Here is a 22755-nt window from a genome sequence, read left to right on the forward strand (position 1 = left end):
ACCTTAAGGATATTAAATATGTCAGCCTGCACTGTGAGTCACTTTATGTTCCTGCGACACACTTTATGTCTGTTAATGAAAAAATCTCTGTTGAATGAATTTCTTTCTTTTTAACAAGAATAAACACACAACTTAGTTTTTTTTTTTTTACAAAGTTACTTTATTATTGAATAGCTTGTGTATTTTCAACACCTTTCAGCATAAACCTGCTTTCTATTTCTATTTACAGGAAATAAATCTCTGCTAATATCCAGTTTACTTTTTCATGGTCTGATTGACTTAACCACCGACTGTCAAACAGATCACTTATTTATATTTCTATGTTATTGTACAGTTTCTTCAAGTACAGCACAATCGAAAACATTTGTTTTACAGTTCAGTGGAAAACAACCTACAGGTTGCACAGGTATTCTATTTCACCATCTAGTTCACAGCAAGATACTGGTATTAATATTTATTTTTTATACATTTCTATATTACAATAAAACATTCATGGGTAAAAACATAAAGAAAATAATGCAATATTGGATTATAATCTCAGTTATTGCAATATGTGGCATACTTTAATACCAAATCCAAACAATATTTAAGTCATTAAACTAAAATAAAGACGGAAGCAATCAGTGACGATTTCTTACAGAGAGAATTGATGCATCTGTGCTGCTGTGACTTGGTTCCTATTTCAGCTGGGAATTTGAAAAATAAAACCAACGAACTTATTAAAATCTCCAGAATGTGATTTGTGCGATAAAAACAGTTTGACTCTCACAGATCTGACGCAGCCCTTCTTCTGCCCAACGGACTCAATAAACTGAGATGGGAAACTAAACCACACCGACACCTGTGCAGGTCAGGTTCCTACAATACTGCCAAACGTAGTTCTAACTGTGTGAGCCTCCTATGGACTAAATCTGGTTACACATGCTTCAAATTTTCTCAGCAAAGACTATTTGAACTTTACTAGTTTTACGGTGTTAAACTTCAAATATTCTGAGCAGAGAACGCTCGAGGAGCCCTTCACTTCTGTTCAAAGATGAGTTTTGTCTTCAGGTGTTGCACCGAAGCTGTTTACGTGCATGCAAAGGTAAAATCTAGCTTCTTCAAACAACGTGAGCACATTTAGACGTTTGCCCCGTTCTGCCCTGGAGGCGTGCGACTGCTTTAGCTGGAGTGGAAGATTCGCTCATATTCATTCAGAACGAACTCCACGATCTGGTTCTGAAACACCATGTGTATCGCGATGTTGGACGCCTCCATCTCTGGCCGAAGCAGCGTTGGACCGAACACGATGGCGACGTTCTGCACAGTCATGCGATTGTCCTCCCAGAACTGAATGACCCTGTAAAAAGACAAAAAATAAAGTAAGGAGCTTTTTTTGCTACTTGTGCAGTCAATCAATATCAATCTCTCTCTGTGGAAGTTCTCAACCTAATGTCATGAAACAGATCAGAAGAGAAAAAATAATGAAGTTTACCTGCGTAAATGACCAAAAAGAAGTTCCATGGTGTCGTGATTTGGAGGAGGAAGGGATTTGACCAGTTCACGCATGCAAGACACTTTTGTGTTATGATCAGAAATTCCTAGAAAAACAGGACGAATCAGTTATGAATATATTTTATCATCGACAGGTGAAGTAATGTTTTCCAATTAGCTGCACAAGAATACATTAGAAAATGTGCTTACTGATGGCTTTGATGAAGTTTTCAAAGTGGCTGAATGGGAAAAGCGGCTCAGGAAGCTCTCGGAAAAACAACTTGAGCGCTCCGGTGATGACATGAACGTCCTCCCACTGCCCGTCCTCCAGGTCCAGCTCCTCTGTTATGACAACACAGGTGCAAGGGCCATTAAAACACAACGGAGGGCGCTGTTGTCCATCGTGAGAACCTTCAGTGCACGTCCACTTTCCACGCATGCACAACCATCAGGTGGATTATTCAGTTTGATTAAGGTGAAGTTGTAAAATGATAACGAGTTTACCGTGATCAGCCTTGAAGCGCAGTTTCTGAATGACAGCGAGGTTCCCGCTCACTCTGTAGAGTCCGTCAATGTCTAAACCTGTGAACAAACACATCGTGTCTTCAGTTCTTTCACTGTTCAACTGCAAACAGGAAAAACACTTCAGTGAGATCCCGACTTTAACGTGAACTCTCTTTCCTCACCTCTCTTCTCCACTGCTTTGATACATCTCTCCACAAAACTGGGAACTGTGGTCCTCTCCTGTGCACAGAGTGTGCCCAGATGGCAACCGAACACATTGTCTGTAGGGAATAAGAGCATTATTATTATTATGAGTAGTAGTAGTAGCAGCAGTAGTTGTAGTAGTATTAATACTGTAGTCATATTTCTAGAGCTCATAATACTACCTGTATTATCATCCAATTGAAGATATTAATGATCCTTATTAAGATCAGACAGAATTAATAGGTGATCAGTTTGTTCTTCAATGGTATTAAAAGTAAAAAAATACAAATATAAGCACATATCATTTATTCTGTATGAAAGAAATTAACATTATAACTGTCTATTGGTTCCCTGCACAGTTTAGCACATTGTTTTATCCAGTTTCTTTTTTTTTAATACCTTCAATTGTTTTCCTGAAAACTTCAGTAACTCTGGGGGTTGTTTTTCTCTTTGTACCCGTTTCCACGAGCTTCTATTCACATAAAAAGACCCTTCGAGAACCACAGTGTGATTTGTCCCCGTACCTCGGATGTATCCTTTCTCCTTGACTGACTGCAGCGTTGGACGTTTCAAGAGGAACTTCATCAGCTTGGTTCGAACCCTTTTCTGATCAACGTCTGCCGCAGAGCTGTTTGAGTGTGTGACACTCGGCTTCGAGGCTGAAGACAGAAATATCACACATTTAAACTGGTTGTAACTGTGGCTATAAATATCTTTATCTAATGTAGTGGATCTAATTAGGTCAAAATGATTACGTCAATCATTCCTCAATTAAATCAGATCAAGTTTGTTCATCTTACATCTTCGCTTGTCGATGCCAGCGCCGCTAGGCTCTACGATCTTCTCGTATAAATCCCCGTCCTCCTCCTCTGAGTGATGGTCCTGGTACTCCTGATGCACAGGCATACAGATATCTCTATTCAACAATCACCTCAATGAACAAACCTGACCTGAACACGATTTAATCTTTTTCATTTGTCAGAATTAAGAAGTTTGTTTCATAACTTGAACAATTAGATCTTTAGAGTTACACTAATATGTTTATGAAGTTGTATTAAATCCCTGGCAGATTCTTCTTTTAAAAGTTTTCACTTTCTTTTTGAGTGTAGAGAGTAAAAAAACACCAAGTAAACTGTTTCCTCCTGTTTCTAGTCTTTATGCCAAATTAAATGATTCCTGCCTTTAGCCTCAAATTGAATAAACACATATAAGTCGTGGACATTGGACTTACCAGTTGTCGTATGGTGTCCATTAAGACTTTGTGCCAGTCGTTGATGATGCTTTCAGTGTCGTACTGAATCAGAAACTCCACACCGTTCTTACCTTTTAACTAAGAGGGATAAAATCACAGATGTTAACATTTGTACTGTTTGCTATGTTTTGGCTGTTTAGTTATAATTTCTGTTACCAGCTCTGTGGTGATTCCATAACTTAAAAAATTATTTAAATTAATGGCACTTCCCATATTTAATGAAACAGATGTATCTTAGAAATGTATTTTCACCGTCTTTAAGGAAAAGATTGGATTTGATCACAATTGGATCGTTCACAGAAAAACTGATTCAATCAATTTATCGTTCATATCATTTCCCACAGGGGAACATTCTTTAACAATGCTAAAAATAGACATGTGTTAGTTCCCCTCAATAAAAAAAACCCACAATCAAATGCCGCACATTGCATTATGGTCTACGTCAACAAACGAACACACCTCTAAAACATTCTTTTTGCTGGATTTGTCCTTGGAGGCCCAGCCAATCGTGGCTCCTCGCAGGTCCACCGTGACCTCCGGAACAATCTGATTGGTCTTGCTCTGCACGGAGGGAGAGAACACAGCTGCTTACCCAAAACTGACGGCACCACATTCCAAGAAACGAGCTGCGCTAAAAACAAAAGCAGCGACTGTCAGTGTCGGCTCAGGACCTGAGGGTTGTCTGCTACGTCACTCCTCACAAAGGTTGAACAAACAACCTTGTTGTGTCATCAGCTGCTTATCGTTTCATTTACTTTCTCAGCTTTGAAACATGATATTTAAATTGAAACTTCAAAACAGTGTCAGACTCGTTCTCAGTCTGAACGTAACATGATCAGGAACATTCCGGTGTCAGAGTTTCCTATTAATGCAAGACGAGCACTTTCTTGTCAAACCAGTGTTTATCGTACCGAGGCCCCCGTCGCTGCGGACTTTGGGTCTTTGTGGAACGTCAGCACTCCTCCGTGGAGAACCGTCCATGTCTGGCCCCAGTTTTTCCTGAAAAAGGGGAAAAAACGCTTGAGCAACTCAGAACAAAGCCATGGGGAGCTTTTGGGGGCGGGGGGGTGACACATGACTCCAAATACAGTCAAACTCAAAAAACTGAAACATGAGAATGTGCTAATCTCACAGAGAGAGGTTTTCATTTACCTGACTTTCTTGCCGTTCTCAGAAACTTTTGTTTTGTTGAGAATTCCGGCTTTTTCTAAGTTCTGCAACTGAAAATGTAAAATAAAAACAACATTTGAAAACTGTCTGGATTATACATAATTATTCAGCTTAGACGTAAACACAAATTACACGCTGATGCTGAATGAGGGACACACAATGTTGATCGCAAAGCTCATCCAGACTTTTCTGTTACAAGCACAGACTTTCCCAGGAGGCAAACTTTGAGAATTATGATAAAAGAGAAGTTGTAGTTTCGCGAAAACAATACAACATCTAGTCTTGTTGATTTATGTTTAAAGTAAAAGGATTCAAATATAAACCTAATGTTATTTCATATTATTATCGTCAACAAATCCGATGAAAACACATAAACTAACCATCTGTTAGTCCATCTCTCAATATCTATTCAAAACAAACAGTTTCAGTCTAAGTTTCACTTTTAGATTTTCAAACACAGCTGCATACTGAAGTTTGTACATGAATTCAAACATCAGTAAATGTTCAGCACAATATCTAAGCAATGAATATATATATATAAAAAAATATATATATTTAAGAAAACTACATTCGTTTTTTTAAATGGTGGCTGAAATAAAGTATTCAACTATGCATGTTCACCTCAAAGATGCTCGTACTTTCGAAAAGTACAATTCCCCTGAGCAGGTGCTTATTTGCGGTAAACGATTTCCCCAGAACTTAAATTAGACACTGGTCCCTTCGTGGGAAACGTTCCTGCAAAGGTTCCTACTTCCTGGGTAAGTTCCTCTATTTGAAACGCTGCTTCAGTGAGTTTACTTCAATGACTGTTTCCTACAGCAGGACAGAGAGTTACCGACTCAAAATAAACTGAGTGTTCATGGTTACGAAGGAAGCAGCAGTGTGACTCACCGATGTGTTTTAATCATCTTAGTATGTATTCTACACAAGGTGAAGTATTTCTGCAACTTCAATGTGTATTTTCAGGGGCATAATTAAAGTCTAAAAGCAAAATTCAGATGCCCAGATATACACAGAGACAGGTTTTGCTTGTAACCACACTTCCTTAAGTCACAAGGGGAAAATAAACTCTTTTTTCTGCATTCAGAAATGTAACTGAAACTATGATGTGGCTCTGATGGTTTGCATTAAACAAATCAAGTGAGCATTCCATTTCTTCCATCCACTGCTGCTCAGCAAGAAAACACGGAGGGACTTTCAAAATAAAAAAGACAAACAGCAAAATCCTCTCCCTCTCCTTCGGGTGAAGTAACTCATTACATGAAAGACACGGTGATTTAAATGTATTCGATGCAGCGAATGAGACACATGTTGAAGTACAACAAATACTGCCTCGTCATAGATAGACGCTGCTATCTATGGATCAGACTCAGGTGAACACCCGAACTAACCACCCACGTTATAGCGCAGCCACCTGGAGGTCAGATAATAAGGGCTTCTCCAGGGTCTAAACCCAAAAGCCTTAAGAGAAGAGATACACAAAAACCATTATTTTCCATCTAGTTCAACTTAGAGCAGAATGAGCATCAGCAGACTAGGTCAGACTGGTGGGACACGGGCTGCACTCACGTTATGCTGCGTCTCTGGAGAGTTCCCTGTGCTGGAGCTGTCGCTGCTGTAGTCGGACGTGTTCCTCCTGTGAGTTGGCACGAATCTCTGAAGGAGAGAGAGAGAGAGAGAGAGAAAGAGAACAGTGAGAGATTTATATAGAAAATGAGACCAGAACATCTAAAACAATATAGCGATGGGGAAAAGTAGCTGAAGATGTCAAAACTCTCCATAGAAAAAAACTTAAGAGACTTTATGTAAAATGATATATATATATTTAATTCTATGTTGTGTTTTCAGTGTCTGAATGAAGATAAAAATGGAATTTGTCAAAAGGAAATCATACTTTCACCAAAGTCTTTATCACCTCTGTCAGTCTTCACATTATTATAAACATGCACAGTGTGGCCAAAAGTATATGGACATCTATTTTCACTTTTATTTTGTCTGGGATTGTTATTTGTTGTTTGTTCGACATGACAGCTCCCGAAAAGTGAAGCCGTCTTTATAAAAAGTCTACGGTGGCAACAGTTTAGAGAAGCTCCCGTTCTAGTACTAACATACTTTTGTACATTTGCTGTGAACGAGCTGTGACCACATCCACATTCAGTTTATCGGCCAACTGAGGCAGCCCTAATTGAGCAACATCATTATTCCTCCTCACTAATGCTCTTGTGGCTGAATGGGAACAAGTCCCTGCAGCCAGGATCGGGTGGAAAACGCCCCCAGAAGAGTGGAGACGCAGCTATAAATGATATTGAAGGATCAGAAAGGTAGGGGAAAAGCTGTGCAGGGAAATTAACACCAGCCGTGATCTAAAATGTTACCACTGGTGTGTGCTTGTGTGAGGAATCGAAGCCCTGGCTTTCACACGTGAGTTGCTGAATAGGAACAAGCACAAGCCCTTGTTTGTATCCAGCTACTCTCAGGTGTTTGTGTACACATGTAGCTGCTCCTCCCTCTGCCTCTCAGGCCTGGAGCCGATACTGCACATAGGAGTACACCGCAGTGGATTTGACTTGCTAAATAAGGGTTAAAAAACCTTGGAGCGTCGCCGGATAAACAGAGACTCACCCTCAGTACTTCATGTTTAAGCTGGCAGACACACCCTGGATGTATGATGCATCGTGTGCATGCACATGCAGGTTTGAATGTGTGTGAATATATATATATCGGTGTGTGTGTGTGTGTGTGTGTGTGTGATGTGTATGTGTACCCCTTCATCCTGAGCGGAGCTGAGCTGAGCAGGTCCCATGGTGTGTCTCCAGTTTTTAATGACCGACACGTTTTCCACCTCAACGCCATTCTCCACCCTAGAGTGACCAGGGGCCTGGAGGCACCAAAACACTGTCAGTTTAGTTCAAACACAAACAGTTGAAACTTAATACATGACAACAAAAGTTTTAACTTAAACCAGACGAAGGTAGAAGACAAACTTTTATATTTTTCCAGATAACAATATGCTCAGAAATGATCAATAATCACAATCTAAATTTAATTTAGTGTCTGAAAACCATGAATCCAGCAAAAAAGAAAGTAAATACAATGTAATTACAGATCCAGCTCTGTCAGATATCTGTTGTACAGGTCGATCTTTACCTCAGGCAGGTTCCACTGAGACCTGGAGCCGTCTCTCAGGTAGTAGTAGGTCTGCCCTCGGTCGTCCACAGACTTGATCCACTGTTGCATAACATAACGTTAGAAATGGTTCAGTTATGTTCACTGATGTTTTTGAAGAAAGAAAATGAAAGAAGAAAAATCTGCCTTGAAATGAAAAGGACTCAAATCAACTGTAGCTCAGAACATTAAAAAAAAAAATCTAATTTAAAATTACTTAAAAGCGAAGAATAAACTCAGGATGGTAGAAACTATTCATGTAATCAAACGCTCGGACATACCTGATCTGGAGAGAGTTCACTGGTGAAGACCCAGGTTCCGTTGGGCTCCACGTTGAGGTTCCAGCCGCTCGGGGTGCTGCGGTCCAGGTTGGCCCTGGGGATGATGGTCCGGCTCACGTGGCCGAGGGTGTACTCTTTAGGGAGGGTGGGAGGTCCCGTGGCGAGGATCTCCTTGTAGACCTCTGTTTGTTCAGCAGCTGATGGGTAATCCTCCGAGGGGTAGTCCTCTTCAGGCAGAGGAGGCTGCGAGGCGTAAACGCAACAATTATAATAATTCAAACACACACAGCTGAAGGAAAGTCAAAGTCTGTAGCAGCTCATTGGTTTTATGGTTTGTTTTTCTCTTGTGACACCGTTTCATGGAGGATGGACAGAGTCAGGTCTGGACACAGAGGAAATCACCAAATTGACGTGATTGTAGCAATTTAAATTCCTCACAAATCTATTAGAACTATTTCTTTTATCGTCCCTGGGGACTCCTGACCTTCAGACTGGGTGTAATCGCAGTTTTTGTGTTGAATAATGTCGGCTGAATAATTTCCTCCTGTGGCCCTGATGCTGAGCTCAAGGACTTTTCCATGACTTTGATATATAAGTCACAGTATTTTCTTCATGGCCTCAAAGTAGTATTCTTTCCTGGCCCATTAATGTTCAACCTCGAGCTCGAAAAACGTCAGAGAGGAGAAAGAGGGTCACAGAAGAAAATATGGGAAATCATTGGAATAATGAAATAATATGATGTGTGGTGAAATATTTTAACGTTTCTTGAAAGCCCCTGAAATCCTAAAACACTCTTGTTTAGTTTGAATTACTTCAGAATGAGGACAGATATTTTAAAGTAATACTGGAGATGCTATCCTGATGAAAATGAGTCCTGTCTGCTCTGTGGGTGCAGGAGATTTCCTTTCATTAAAAGCAGACTGTATTTACAGCTTTCCCCTGGGTGAAGCTAAAACAGGAGACAGAGAGGCTAAGTGGAGCAGCCAGGCCGTCCTTACCGGCCCGTCCTCGTGAAACCTGTGCACGCTCATCGGCTCCATCAGAGGCGGATACGGGCTCAGCAGCTCTGGAGGCTCCCAGGACGTCTCCCCAGACATTGGGTTGTAGAAGTAGGGGCGACCACTGGTCTCATCCACCAACTGCTCCCAGTCTGAGGGCCACGCAGGGGGGGAGGAGGTGGACAGAGAGAGGACAGGTGACTGGGGAGGCGAGGGGGAGCAAGGGTCCAAGGCAGGGAGACGCTTGGGGTCCGTGGGGGAGTCTAGAAAGGGATTGTCCCAGGTGGTTTGCCCGGTGGACGGGTGGTAGAAGTACTCCTGTCCACTCTCCTGGTCAATGTGCACCTCCCATCCCTCTTGGTCGAGGTAGGAAGGAGAGTAGGACGAGGGAGCCGAGGGGGGAGACTCAGAGATGCTCTGGCGAAGCTGTGCTACGTTGACGTAGATGGCTGAGCGGAGGCTTTCATTCTCCACCTGTGGAAAAACCAAAATATGAAGATTTAGGAAATAGGTTGACGTGAACTGTGAACCACTGTAAAAACTGTTTCTCGCACATTAGAACAATCAAATTATTTCACGAGCTGCGTCTAAGTATCTCAAGAACCAGTCTTCAGCTCACTGCTCACACTGCAGCTCTATATATATCAGCCTGCTGCGTCTCACTCGGCTCAGGAAGTAGCCTACAGCAAAAAAAAAAATACACGAACCACACAAGTGTTTCTACCACAACAATTATCATTTCGTCATTCTTGCCTCATTTCTCCCACACACACAAGACTTGGATTCTCTCGTGCCAAATAAGTCAGAGTTTGTCTGTTCTGATGTAACCTTCCAGATAAACGTGTGACAGCGTCTGACCACGGACGCAAACCTCAGAAAACATAAGAAGCACAGAACGATCAGGGGATACAGTATTTCAGGATTTTGAACACAGCCCCACATGATTCGACTCACTGGGTGATAAAACAATACTATTTACTGCAGTATGATTTTAGTCAATACAACAAAGGTCCAATATTTAGAGATGTATATCTGCCAAAGGTTGGTCAATTGTTTGATAATGTTCTGATATAATATCTGGATGCATGACCCAGCCCTACATGCAAATAAACTCAGCGGATGACAACTAGTTTGCTTTAAGAGTGTGAGAGTGAAACAGTGTGTGATGAAAGACGGACACTGTCCCCAGAAGCTCTCCTGAAACTGGACGCAATGACTCAGTGTGACTGAGCGTCTCACTTGAAATGACCCCGGCCAAGATTAGGGAACAAAAACAAACCAAAGCTCAGTCGTCTTTCTGCTCTCATCTCACCTTCAGAGTCCGAGGATCTACAGACCTGGAAACATACGACGCCGTCATGATGGTACAGCTGCTGTCTCTGTCGGACTGAACTCCTTCTACCTCAGGTCTCAGCAGCTATATTTATCTGAGACCTGAGCGTCTGTGCTGCGTGTTCATCACTGTGATCGATGAGCAGAGCGATGAGGAAGAAACAGGTCAAGGAAGACGACTGACACCACTGAGCCTCAGAGTCCTACACTGTACTTTGTACTGCGCTACATTTATTCGACGGTTCCAAATCATGTGATGAACTGCATTGTTTCCGGAAATCTGTTTTGTCACACCAACTTAAATTCTGCCAGTACAGTTTTCTTTTACGTTTGCTAACATTGCATTATCGGACAGTGTGATGAGAAGTGGATTTCAAAGAAAATCTTGAGTCATGCTTCCCTAAAAAAAAACATCTAGTCTACCACCCTGTCTTGTTATTTCTTGTTAAAGTCTTTTCTGGTGCATTTTAGATCAATTAAATGTGAACAGAAACTAGTGGAAGACCATGTTCTTGCAGATTTGTCACTTGTTGGAAAATGTGTTTTCAGGATCTAATTATATATTGAAATGTCTTCAATCGGCCTTAATGAGGCACAGTTCATGGTCTGGCCGACTTGCCTCGAGGGTGACCTCTGGGTATGCGTCCATCTATTTGATCCTTTTCCACCACTCATGTGGGATTTCCTGCACACTCGGAGATCACGGTCCAAACTGTGGTTCCTCGATCGTGGAGCGAATAATGGAAAAGGACCTTCTGGATCTTCATGACCCTCTTTTTTTCATCTGTGATAACACCTCGAACAAACTCACACGTCTAACTGGCACTTATTGAACTTCTCTAACTGATCACACACTCAGCTCTTCGTCCTTAGTGTTTGTAAATTACTTTAATTTCTCCTGCTGTACTGAAGCTTTAGTGTTGTCTCTGGTCGTAAGTCACTTTGGATCAACTAGTTAAGTTTATGAAATGAACGATATTTTCTAAATGATGAGTACTTTCACTTTTGACACTTGAAAATGCTTCATGTTACTTGTTATGTTTGTAAATGAAGGAATTGTTCTTCTTATAGAAGTTCAACATTGTTTTGTTCTGCTCTTTACTTAAGTAAATGATCTGAATGCTTTCTACTCTGCCGAGATGAAGATTAAAGTAGAATAAAACTAAAAAAACCAAAGCGAGGAGAGCATTCCTTCATAGATTTCATTATCAGCTTTTTATACGTCTATTCACTGTTATCGCTTTGCGTCATTATTGATCTCAATCTAACCATGAGCTGATCAATATAGATAACCAGACAACTGACCCCAAAACAGATTGATTCCAAACGACGCAGCACCACTGCACAGAAACAGAGGAAATGAAAGAGCGGCTTCATCGATCTCTGACACAGTGACACTGGAATGTCCCCTGGAACAAACCTTTAAAACCCACCACAGGCAATAATGAAAGAGAAAACTCCACGTACTGTATCCACGAACAAGCAGATACATATCCACAAACACTGTGATACAGATAGTCATCACTTTCAAGGAAATATTACAACCAGTAGTAACATTCAAATGAGTCAGGCTCAGTGCAGCATTGACTCAGACAGAATTTTCACAATGTTTAATTACTTGCAGAACTTTCTATGGTACTTTATTTACTTCAGTTTTACATAAAAACATGATTATTATCTTATTAAATTTGACATTTGGCTTGTGTCCCCTTAGAAAAAGACGTGAACACACAGTTTTAGCTGCTACGTAATTTAAAACATAACCAATCTCAGCAATCATTGTGACTGTGTAAGGGCCTTAAATGATGATGTATCAGAAACAACCTAATAATGTTATTTGGAATAATAATCAGTCACAAGATTCATTTCTATTCAAGAATACTTTTTTGAGTTATGGTTATAAATGCAGAATTTACCTGGAAAGTATCTCTAGACTAAAGTTGTGGGAACTGAATGTTTGCATCCTGTTTTGTTTCTCTGCAGTGAAAAGGTGAAAAACATCAGTTTTCTGCCCAAAAGCCACAATGACATAAAACGCAGCTGGAATCAAAGGACATTTTGTTTGTTTCTGGATGAAAAGCATTTTGAAAAGGTGATTTGGATCCAAAGACTATCTCGTATCCACAGTGAGTGACTGATATTCTCCCTGTTGACAAACAAAACTGTCCAATTCAGACCTTAACTTCAAAAATACGGTTTTTAAAACTAAAAGAAAGGTGAAACAACAACGTCTGAGCGTATGAACAACAGCTGCCAGCGTCGTCGCTTCTCTAGGAACAAGTGCAGTTGTGACATGTTTACGCAAAAAAGCAGGAAGCGAGACATGTCATCAAAACAACGAGATATACTCCGACCACACAGAGTGAAACTTTACACTAGAAATAAACTCTGCCTTGATGCCAGCCTAGTCACCTACCTGGGGAACCACCGGCAGGGTCAGGGCCTGCTTGGCCCGATGACTCGACCAAGCCCTGGAGTACGTGTCCACCATGTTTATATGGTTCTATTGAAAAGCAGCCATTCATCCAAATGTGCAAAACGAGGAACTCAACCAGACGTCAAAGCAGCTTGTGATGGTAGAGAGAGAGGGGAGATGTGAGACACACCCTCAAACACACATCCTCCCCGGCTGCAGCTGTGACAGTTGCACAGCAGTGCAGACAGAAAAGAGAACTGTGTGACAATGGCAGCAGGAAGGGACTGAGTGTGTGAGGACTGGGTGAGATGTGTGTGCGCCTACGCATGAGCTCCCTCGCACAGGATAGGGGGCCAGAGGGTGTGTGTGTGTGTGTGTGTGTGTGTGTGTGTGTGTGTGTGTGTGTGTGTGCAGACAAAGACAATGAAAACAAGACAGAGGAGGTCTAGATAAATGGAGCAACATAAACTTCACAGTTCACGTTAACCTACTTCCTGCTTGTGTGCCCATATGATATAAAAGGAAATGACCGCAATGGAAACACATCTTTTACAGAGCGCCTGATTTTAGGTTTAAATAACAACAAATAAAAACATGTCACAGAGCTGGAAGGCTTCTGAAAATGTTTTCTGCTCGTGTGCAGCAGCTTCTCTAACACGTACAGTATTCTTCTAGTCACTAGTTCACTGGGCCAATGATTCAGAAACAAGGGGAAGCAATAATTTCTCAAGATGAAATGGAAGAGGTGCTTCTGACAAGACGCCGAGTTGGCCCTGAAACAGGAAGTTTAATTGTTCAATCAACACTTCCCTCATCAGGAGACAATATTAGCCCATCTGCAGACAGCGGACGCAGCATCATGTGGCTGCGGTGGTTGAGGTTTTTAGGTTGGGGGTGATCTCGACAGGCCGGTGGGTAACCAGGACCACTTCTCACTTTTACAGCTAAAGATGAAACGCCGTGAAACTGTGGTATCACGATCACGAATATTATGAGTTCCATCTTTTTATCTTAACAACATCTTTTAAGACCATGACAAATGTAATTTAAGAAATATCTCAAGCACAACTGAAAAGTTACTTTATCTCTCAAGCTACAGATGGAGACAGTAGATTTCAATAGTTTTTGACTCAGAGTGTAGCCATAAATTCTGATCTGGGTGTTTGTAGGTTGCACCATTAGTTCCATGTTGGCTTGTTGTTAGTTTTATTACAGCGTGACAATATCTGCCTCTGAAAGAACAGCAACACACGGAGACATTACAAACTATGCATGAAAGACAAAACGGACAAATTTTAAACACGATGGAAATCTTGTTAATTGAGCGTCAACATATTTAAGACCTTGCTGAGTGTCTAAAAACCTAGTTCATAATATTTTAATGCATGGAACACTACACTTTGTATAATAATAGCTGCAGTGGGTCATTGCTTCCTGGAACCTCTGACAGATTTTGCATTTGTTTCCCATTAACAGAAGACAGGAGATCATTTGTTATTCAAATGTGTCTCTGTAAAAACCTTGACAATACCGATGTTTCAAATCTTTGAGATATGGAGGTCTTCGATTCTGCTGAAGGACATCTTCACATGTCGAGAAAACATCGAGAGGAAAAACTGTATTTGGTTTCTTCTCCTAACTATTAATTACAACTAATGTTTTCAAGCATGATTTGAAAAGAAAATCCTGCAGAGTGGAGCAGACGACTCTCTGCCCTCCGCAATGCATGAAGCAGCAATCTGCCTGATTACTTAACCACATTAGCACTCATCCAATCAGACAATGGAGAACCAAATTGGGGCCCAAATCACGCCACAAAGCACAGTCCAGCTATTGAATGGATGTGGCTCCACCCCCTCTTACATCACACTCTCCGTGGCCCAGAATCCAGGATAACTCCACAAATGCTCGACGCAGGATCCATCTGACTATCATGATCTTATCTTTAGCTCTTCAGGCCAGGTCTGCATGTCTCACACTCAAAATCTGCACATATCTTCCCACTCGTATTTGTAGGTGAAATGTTTTCTGTGTGGGAGGGGAACACTTAAATTACTGCAATCGTCTCGGAGGAAACCAGAAACCAGACAATATACATGGAAACTTCTCACTTCTGCAGACTGATCAGGTGCAAGTAAATATCAACACAGAGCATGCAAACAAAGTGCATGTAGGCCGTGCATGTGCGATTCATTCCCCTCTATATTCTCACACTGTATATATTTGTTCTATATCACATGTTGTTATGTTGCTTGAATAAAATACTGAAGTCTATTTTTGACTTCCCTCTTACGGCTGTAACATGAACATAAACACATTTCCCCGTTGTGGGACTGATAAAGGATTATTTTATCTTATCTTATCTTCCACATTTGGGACTGCCCTTGAGGGATCCTTCAGCTCTGCACTCAGAACACCATTGAGCTGACGGTCGGATGTTCTGGATGTTAGGATCACTTTAATCAAGCGCGTCATTTAAACTCAACAGAAACATTTTAGGAATAGTAAGGACACAAAAGACATTCCTGCTCATATGACTCATCCAGGTCTTCACAGAGACCAGCTGAGGCTTCCTGTAGGACTTCTGCAGGAGTTCTGCTTTCTCATGGCTCTGGAGGACGGAGAGCGCTGCCTCACAAAGCTGAACTCAATAATCATATTGATATAAACGATTTCAGAAACATGCGTTGGCCCCAGTTTTACCTCTGATGCAGATTTTAATTTGGATCTGCACCAAATTGCACAGACACAAATAAAAATGAATCCCATGAATGTGTATGATTGTTTTCATCAGGATCCACGAATTATTCTCTGAGTAATGAAGGAAAATTTGAAATCTCACAAATCCTGGATCCGCCCCCCGATCCAGATCATGGAAATAAGTTGAGTAGTTTCTGTGTAATCTTGATAACTAACAAACAAATCCAGACGAAAACCTAAACTCCAAAAGGTAGTTTGGAAATGACATACAATACAAAAAAATGTTCTGTTTTCATACAAAATAAAAGTTTAACTGTGTGTGTGTTTGACAAATCAGCAGAGATACGTGTAATTGTTTAGGAAAACCAGTTTTAAATGATTAAAAATCAGGTAAGTGTCTTTAAGGATTCTGGAAATACCTTAAAAATTATTATATTGCAGGTAAATGGGTATTTACTTAGTAGCTGCAGCATTTGTGACGTGACTGTAAAGCTCATATATGAGACGCATTAAGGACATACAGTTCTAGATGGACTAGAATGTCACGGCCAAGGCCCAACGATAAATTCAATTAAGATGCGCCTGTAAAACTGAAACTGAGACACAACGCACTGAGTCACTCTTTCAAACCGTCTGGTTAAATAAACACATCACTGTTTCCCACCTTTTGTATGAATCTGACAACAACACTGAAAGTTAAAGTCCTGACCAGGAACAACCAGGAAGTTGAAGCTCCGAGCGCCTGTTCTCGATCTACACATATTCTGTCAGGTAGGCATGCACGGAGAGCAGACACTCACACTACCTGTTGGAGCAGTTTCGTGGTATTTGATTTTGTCAGCTCCACAGAGCAACAATAATTACTGCTCCGTTGTCGTGGCGGAGCTCACGGTGCAAGCTGCCATTCCTCCAGGTTTGCTCCGAAATGATTTAAAGACAGAAAAGGGATCAAGTCACAGTCAAGACTATCATGTTTACAAAGAGGACAAAATGCAAAGGCTCAACGTTTCGTATTACTTGCCACAGATCAATGGGACGTTGGACCCCTCACATCAAATATCTTGACTAGGAGTGATAAAAATAAATCATTATCCATCATGAGTTCTTCAAAAACAGCTCTGACACACTAGTGCCACACAATGAGGTGCGTCATCCTCTGACCTTTACCTTCAGCAAGAATGAGGATAAACCATCACAAAATAACTTAAATTGTACATTTATAACTGAACAAACATTGGATTAGAAATCCCACCTGGATCCATCATCCAGCTCCCACTTCGTCTGAGATTCACAGAGCAGCCGACACGGACCTTGATATGACCCGACCCACATTGAGGCTAATTACAAGTCCTGCACAAACACATGAACTCATACGTCAGCTGTCATGGCAGAGAGGGGGCACTGGAGGCTCCACAGCAATGCATGCTGGGAGCCAGGCCAGGACCCCCCCACCACAATGCCATCTCCCTCCTCCTCCTCCTCCTCACGTCACCATGGAGATGGCCCTCCATTGTGGGCTAAGAATTACTGCACTTGAGGGGTCCTGGCACGTCTGAGGTTACAAACACAAGTTTCAAGCAGCAAATGCAAAGACTCGTGTGAGAGCGTCAACTTCTCACAAGAAAAAAAACCAAGAAGCAAACTTCTAGTTGCATCAACACGATGCACAAACACACGCACTCAGGATTTACACCCAGGGAGAAGAATCCGAAGTTTAACAGCGAACAGTAAATCTCATCCAACTCTTCGTGACGCACGCGCTCCCTCCTGTAAGAGGTGCCAAGAGTCACCAAACTTACCTGAACCGGAGCTTTCTGTCGTTTGTATTCAACAAACTACCTCCAGCAGGAGGAGAAGGTTACGTGAGAGGTAAGTTCGTGTGTTTCATGTTTTCCCTGCGCTGCGGTGGATCACGAATCTCAGGATCGTCACCGGTGTTAGGGGAAACCAGGTAGTCAGCTGGAGGTTTGGGAGTGGCCGTCCTCCCTGCGCGTTAACTCCTTCCTCCCTGCCGACACAACCTGTTCCTATAACCTGTTCTGACTGATCAGCCTCCCTCTGAACCTGATCATAGACCTGCAGCTCCTCCTTCACCAGTCACCAAGTTCATCCACAGCGCAGCGACGCGTTCAATCCAAACCTGAGCTGATTTTTACGCACCGGATGAACACGACTCCACACCAGCAGAAACTTTCGCTGGGATGTTAAAACTGATGCTTTTTTTTACTGGTGTTGAAAACAACAGCTCTCCTCGCCCATTGAAACGACTCTGAAGGGGACAGGGCACCATTCATATGCTGATGAGCTGGCACAGATACTGTGAACCCGACCACTGAGGTATTCTCACTGTAAAAAGTTTCAGAGCAGAACTCTTTACATGTTCTGATAATAACTATACTAATAATAAATCAAATCAAAAAAGTCAATAAAATAAATCACAAGAAGATGAAAGCTTATTAAGAAGGTATTTGAAAACAGTAATATAACATTATACTAATGATGGGAGCCAATTAGCTGTAGATAATAACACAATTAAAACGCTAAGAATATAAAAATCTAGAATATATGAGCACATGTAGGACTGGTCTTTCTTATCCTTGTATTTGTTTGCTAAGACTGAAACAAAGAACCCAACACCTCAGGTATCTATGAGTCAAGAGCTTCAAACTTTTAAACACGAGATCTTATACTTCAACTACTTTCAGTGGTGGAGAGTAACTAAGTGGATTTACTCCCAATTACTGTAGCTAAAATAGTGGAATTTTGAGTTTTACTAAATATATTGGGGGAAAAGGTTGAGTAAAGCTTTTTATGGTTCCACAGGAAGCTGCATGAAATCTGGTAAACTGACTCAAGTGATGTAATTTGAGTCAGCTTCAGTCAGGGTGATGTAATATTTGTTAAATTATTAATAATGTGAAAAGTGAAAAGTAAGAGTAATGTTTCCATCATGGAGTCACGTGTTGTTTTAGTCTTTTCACCACAATAACCCAATTGTGACGATGAATATAAACATTATTATAGTTTCCTGATATATAATCTTGTTCATTATCTTCGTAGCTCATAATCACAGATGATTTAGACTTTACGATATACACAACATTCAGCACTTCCTATCTTTAGACCATTGATATGAAACTTTCTCTTTATATAAAAGTGGACGTGGACTCCTGGTCAGGAAAGTGAAGCCAACGTGGAAGTGTTTAAAACCTGTATTCTCTCGAATGGCCAGCAGAGGGCGACTCAACTAGTTGTGTCTGTAGTCTATGAGAAATTATTCTTCGTCCCACTTGGTTCATGACGTCAGTGAAGGATTTTTTGGTCTCGGTCTCTAGTTTAAGTCTTCTTCAATACAGCGCGGTGCTCATTTTGTAAATATTAGTCCCATGTGGAGCGTAAGGTCATCAGACTGTTACACTAAAGGTGTTTGAATGGCAATGAAATAAAAACCAAGCTCTACCTGGATTAAGTTAATAGAGCTTTAAGATTAAACATGATCTGTAGAGGAAGTCTTTTGTGCTGCAGATTGTTTTCTGTAGCTTTGTCTCAGGACTCTTTCAAGGCAACATGAAGCCAACGCTCTCTTAGCTCCATGAATCAGAGCCTCTCTCCCCTGCAGGCTCGTCTCTCCAGGACAAAGAGTCTGTTCTGCTCTGTGTTTTTTTTTTATTTAACAAACCGCCCATTTAACACCAGGGTTTCATCGTCTCTCCAAAAACTGAAGTGCATGTACTCAAGTAATGAACTTAAATAGAATGTGGAGGTAAGATTTGAGACAGAAAACCTGTAATTAGTGTAAAAACTGAGATTGTATAAAGGATTTAACTAAATAATGTGTTCAGGAACTTTAACCTAAACAAGTTAAAATCAGCTTTGTTACACTCAGCTACATGATTAAAAAACTAACACTACTACCACGACACTAATAATAACAACAATTAAATAAAAGTGCTTCACTAAAGCAGAACAGGAGTAGAGCTAATATAGAACTTTGTTAAAGAGAATGTTTTAAGTAGTGATGTAAAAACCTTTGTGTTATGTATGTAATGAAACGTCGCCCTCTGTTGGCTGTGAAATCTCAATGCCACATTCGGGCCTGTGGATGAAAGCAGAGACACAGTGGTGAGTGATGTTGAATGAAGTCCTCACCTGCTCAGTGAGAGCTGCATCAGTGGAGCTCGTCGCTGCTGCAGTTCGATTCTGCGGCTCTGCTGCCGAAATGTCACCGGAGGCGAGAGGATCAGAGAGTGAGTCACACTTTGGGCCCAGCTCTGGTATGGTGTCATAAATGGGTGAATCAGGGGGCGAAGGGAAGGTCAAGTCCTCATCACCCACACACGACTGTCCCTCTTTATCCTCCTGAAGGGAACTCTGTGCCTCTTGTCGTCCGTCCTCAACCTTCGGCGCAGGAGGAGGTTTTTTAAGCAGCGGCAGGCTGTACGTTTGCAGATGAGCCAAGGTGGATGAGGAGCTTCCTGATGGAGTCTGTGTATTATCCACTGTGGGTGCACAGCTGCCGGTTCGTCCTTCTGTAGGCGTCTTCACATCTGTTAAACTGTCACAGAGACCAAACGTGGAGAAGCGGTATGTCTCTCTTGAAGCTTCCTGAGCTGGTACATGAATCAGTGAGGTGGCTTTGCATGAGGTCATATCTGCTGCTTCACTCACACACTCCACCACATACTGTGCGGGGACGTAGAAAGGACTGGAGTGCGGATCCCTGCGAACGTGCCACCAGTGCTCGTTCACCTTGGACACCAGGATGTAGCTTTCGTTCGGCTTGATGGAGACGAGGCGGCCGTTCCTCGCTGTGTACTCAAACTCATACTGCACCGACACAAGCCCCATGTGTGGCCTCAGAGTTAACGTGCAAACATCACAGAGCTGCGGACAATAGAGGAAGATGGAGTGTTTCGGTTACAAATGTCACAGTTCATTATCACAGACTTTCACCTGTAGAGTGGATAAACCCCCCACACCGAAGAAACACAGGACAAATACAAACTCAGCAGCTTTTCATGTTGTTTTGTGTTCTCGTTGAACTTTTTCATTCAATTTTAAGTCTCTTTGTCGTAGCTTAGATTTTCTCTGTGGTCATTTTTGTTCAATATTTAATTTGCTTTTGTGGTTATTTTGTGTTTTTGTTGTAGTTTTTGAAAAAACAGTTTCTTGTGTCTCCTTGTACTCTGTTGACATTGTGCGACTCTTCTTAGTCGTTTATCTCTGTCTCGTAGTTGTCAACAGGTTTTGTGTCTCTCCTGTGTTTACGTTGTTATTTTGTTCCTCTTTGTCATGTTTCATTTCTCTTTGTGGTTATATTGTGTGGCTTTGTTGTAGTTTGGAGTAATTGTCTTCTTTTCTGTGTGCCTGTTGTCGCTTTGTGTCTTTGCAGTCTGCGGAATCGACTGTCGCACAATAAGTGTTACAGCAGCGGTCACAGTGTGTGTCTGTGTGGACTCAGTAATCCATGTGTGTGTGGCTGAAACAATCATACGAGAGGTCGCTGCACTTTCAGATTTGAACTCGACTATGAACAAAACTGTGACAGGTTTTTATTTCTGTGCACAGTAATGTGACAGGATGTTGCTTCCATTTGCTGCAAAGCAACTTCAGCCTTAACAGAGCATTTGAGCAGCAGACTGAAAACTCACAGCCGCAAAACAGGAAGTCTGCACCAACCTCAGCGCGGCGGCAGTCCGGCGTCACCCGGTAATCTCAGTTTACCTTATTGGGCTTGATGTCACCCATGAAGCTCTTCACACATTCACAGTTATAGGTCAAACACTACTATAACACCTCAGGACGCTGTGGTCAGCAGCTGTATCACACGCAAGCGGTCACATTCTGTGTTTTCATTGCAGCCATATTATTTAAACTTAATATTTGAATTTTATTTTTGTGTGAACTGCGCTGTCAAATCCTTTAGAAATGCAAAATCAGATGAAATATGGGAAATGAAACATTAACCAATTTAGGAAAAGTAACCGAGTTGTTCCTAAATTAAATTTACACAGAATACAATGTTTAAATCTGGCTTCTCATTATCATACAACTAAAGGTAAGAGTAACATCAAGAACGAATAACTTCCTGGAATTGAATGTGACGTGTATTAATTCATTTACTTGCCTGATTCCAAGATGTCCCTGTAGCAGTTGTGTATCCACAGAGCTGGAGTCGTTACAAGCTGCTGCTTCACTGATTGTTTCTGTTCGCCTGCCTCTCTCTTGTTTCCTGTTCTATGTGAGTGCACCTCGCCTGACAGAAGCAACCGGTGACACATCGCTGCAGTGAAGCCACATGAAATGGGAAGTCTGAGTTTATATTTTTGAATTCTGGTTTGTGGTATCTCATGGACGGATGTTCGACGGGGAAGAGCGGCAAAAAAAAAAAGACTCATTTTGACTTGTTACATATGTTTTTTCTATTTATGTTTATTTTAGCCAGATGATCTGCATAAAAAACTACAGTAGTATTCAGTAGAGTGAATATCTCAACCAAAGCCAGACAGTTCCCCTTGTGAAACCACATTTAAATTCACTAGATCCAGAATTTAAATTAGATTTGCACCATGTCTGTACACACTCACGATAGTTTTTAATGCGTGTCACTGAAAACAAACAACCGGATGTCCTCGGTGGAGGTAGAAAACAAAAACACTTTACAGAAAGTGTTAAGTGTTAAGAGAGCAGGGTTCGATTCCTCCATCCTCTGTGATGGTGCAGTCAGTGAACAGCAGGACGATAGAAAGAGGTGAGTTTAAAGTTCATGATGGAGGTTTGATGATCGAGAAGTTGAGTCAGAGTTTCTATAATAACCTGAGATACTGGGAATTAAACTGTAACATGTTTCTGCTTGGTTCTCAATTCTAACCACAACTTCCTGCACAGATACAAACAAACCAGGAACATTGATAAGTTTTTATTATTCCACATGAGTAGGAAGCCCCGCTTGCGCAGGGCATCAAAAAATTATTTGGAACTCATATTGTTCCTCTCCACGGAAATCTTTAGTAAAAGGCGAAAGATTTATACGATCTGAAGAGAAACATGAGTGATCTGCTCCTCTAGAGCTGCAGCGGAGCAGCTGGTTCCCACAGACACGTCCTTCACTGACGGTTCCCTCACACACTGACTCCTCCACTCTGCGAACATCACACCAGCGAGTACAAACACCGCACGTGCTTCGTGCATCACGTCGCAAACAAATATACCGAGCAGTCGCATGTGAGTTAGAAAAGGCGTAAAGATCAGAAAGATGGA

General features: G+C 41.6%; 1 protein-coding gene and 1 non-coding gene across 2 annotated transcripts; both read right to left on the reverse strand.

Moving 5' to 3' along the window:
* Positions 1 to 136: 136 nt before the first annotated feature.
* Positions 137 to 22548, reverse strand: arhgap27 (Rho GTPase activating protein 27). Its single transcript, XM_069517021.1, has 18 exons — positions 21623 to 22548; positions 19645 to 20379; positions 9048 to 9521; positions 8050 to 8292; positions 7751 to 7831; positions 7368 to 7481; positions 6173 to 6259; positions 4586 to 4653; positions 4345 to 4432; positions 3893 to 3994; positions 3413 to 3511; positions 2982 to 3072; positions 2706 to 2840; positions 2160 to 2258; positions 1978 to 2055; positions 1684 to 1815; positions 1475 to 1580; positions 137 to 1339 (listed from the first exon to the last, which is right to left on the reverse strand). The coding sequence occupies exons 2-18, from the start codon at positions 20341 to 20343 to the stop codon at positions 1162 to 1164; spliced, it is 2874 nt and encodes a 957-aa protein (XP_069373122.1). The 5' UTR covers positions 20344 to 20379; positions 21623 to 22548; the 3' UTR covers positions 137 to 1161.
* On the reverse strand, positions 22437 to 22550 carry LOC138406217 (U5 spliceosomal RNA). Its single transcript, XR_011239797.1, has one exon. It is a non-coding gene; the product is annotated as a U5 spliceosomal RNA (small nuclear RNA).
* Positions 22551 to 22755: the final 205 nt, after the last annotated feature.

The sequence above is a fragment of the Paralichthys olivaceus genome, chromosome 21 (genome assembly GCF_024713975.1).
Source record: "Paralichthys olivaceus isolate ysfri-2021 chromosome 21, ASM2471397v2, whole genome shotgun sequence".
Lineage (NCBI taxonomy): Eukaryota > Metazoa > Chordata > Actinopteri > Pleuronectiformes > Paralichthyidae > Paralichthys > Paralichthys olivaceus.

Bases quoted from the DNA above. Each gene is read 5' to 3' on its own strand.
- arhgap27 (XM_069517021.1), bottom strand. From the start codon at position 20,343: ATGGGGCTTGTGTCGGTGCAGTATGAGTTTGAGTACACAGCGAGGAAC. The intron at 7,482-7,750 runs GTAAAGATCGAC...TGGTGCCTCCAG, and splicing joins CTCAGTGGAACCTGCCTGAG to GCCCCTGGTCACTCTAGGGT. The intron at 3,995-4,344 runs GTACGATAAACA...CCCTCCGTGCAG, and splicing joins CCGCAGCGACGGGGGCCTCG to AGCAAGACCAATCAGATTGT.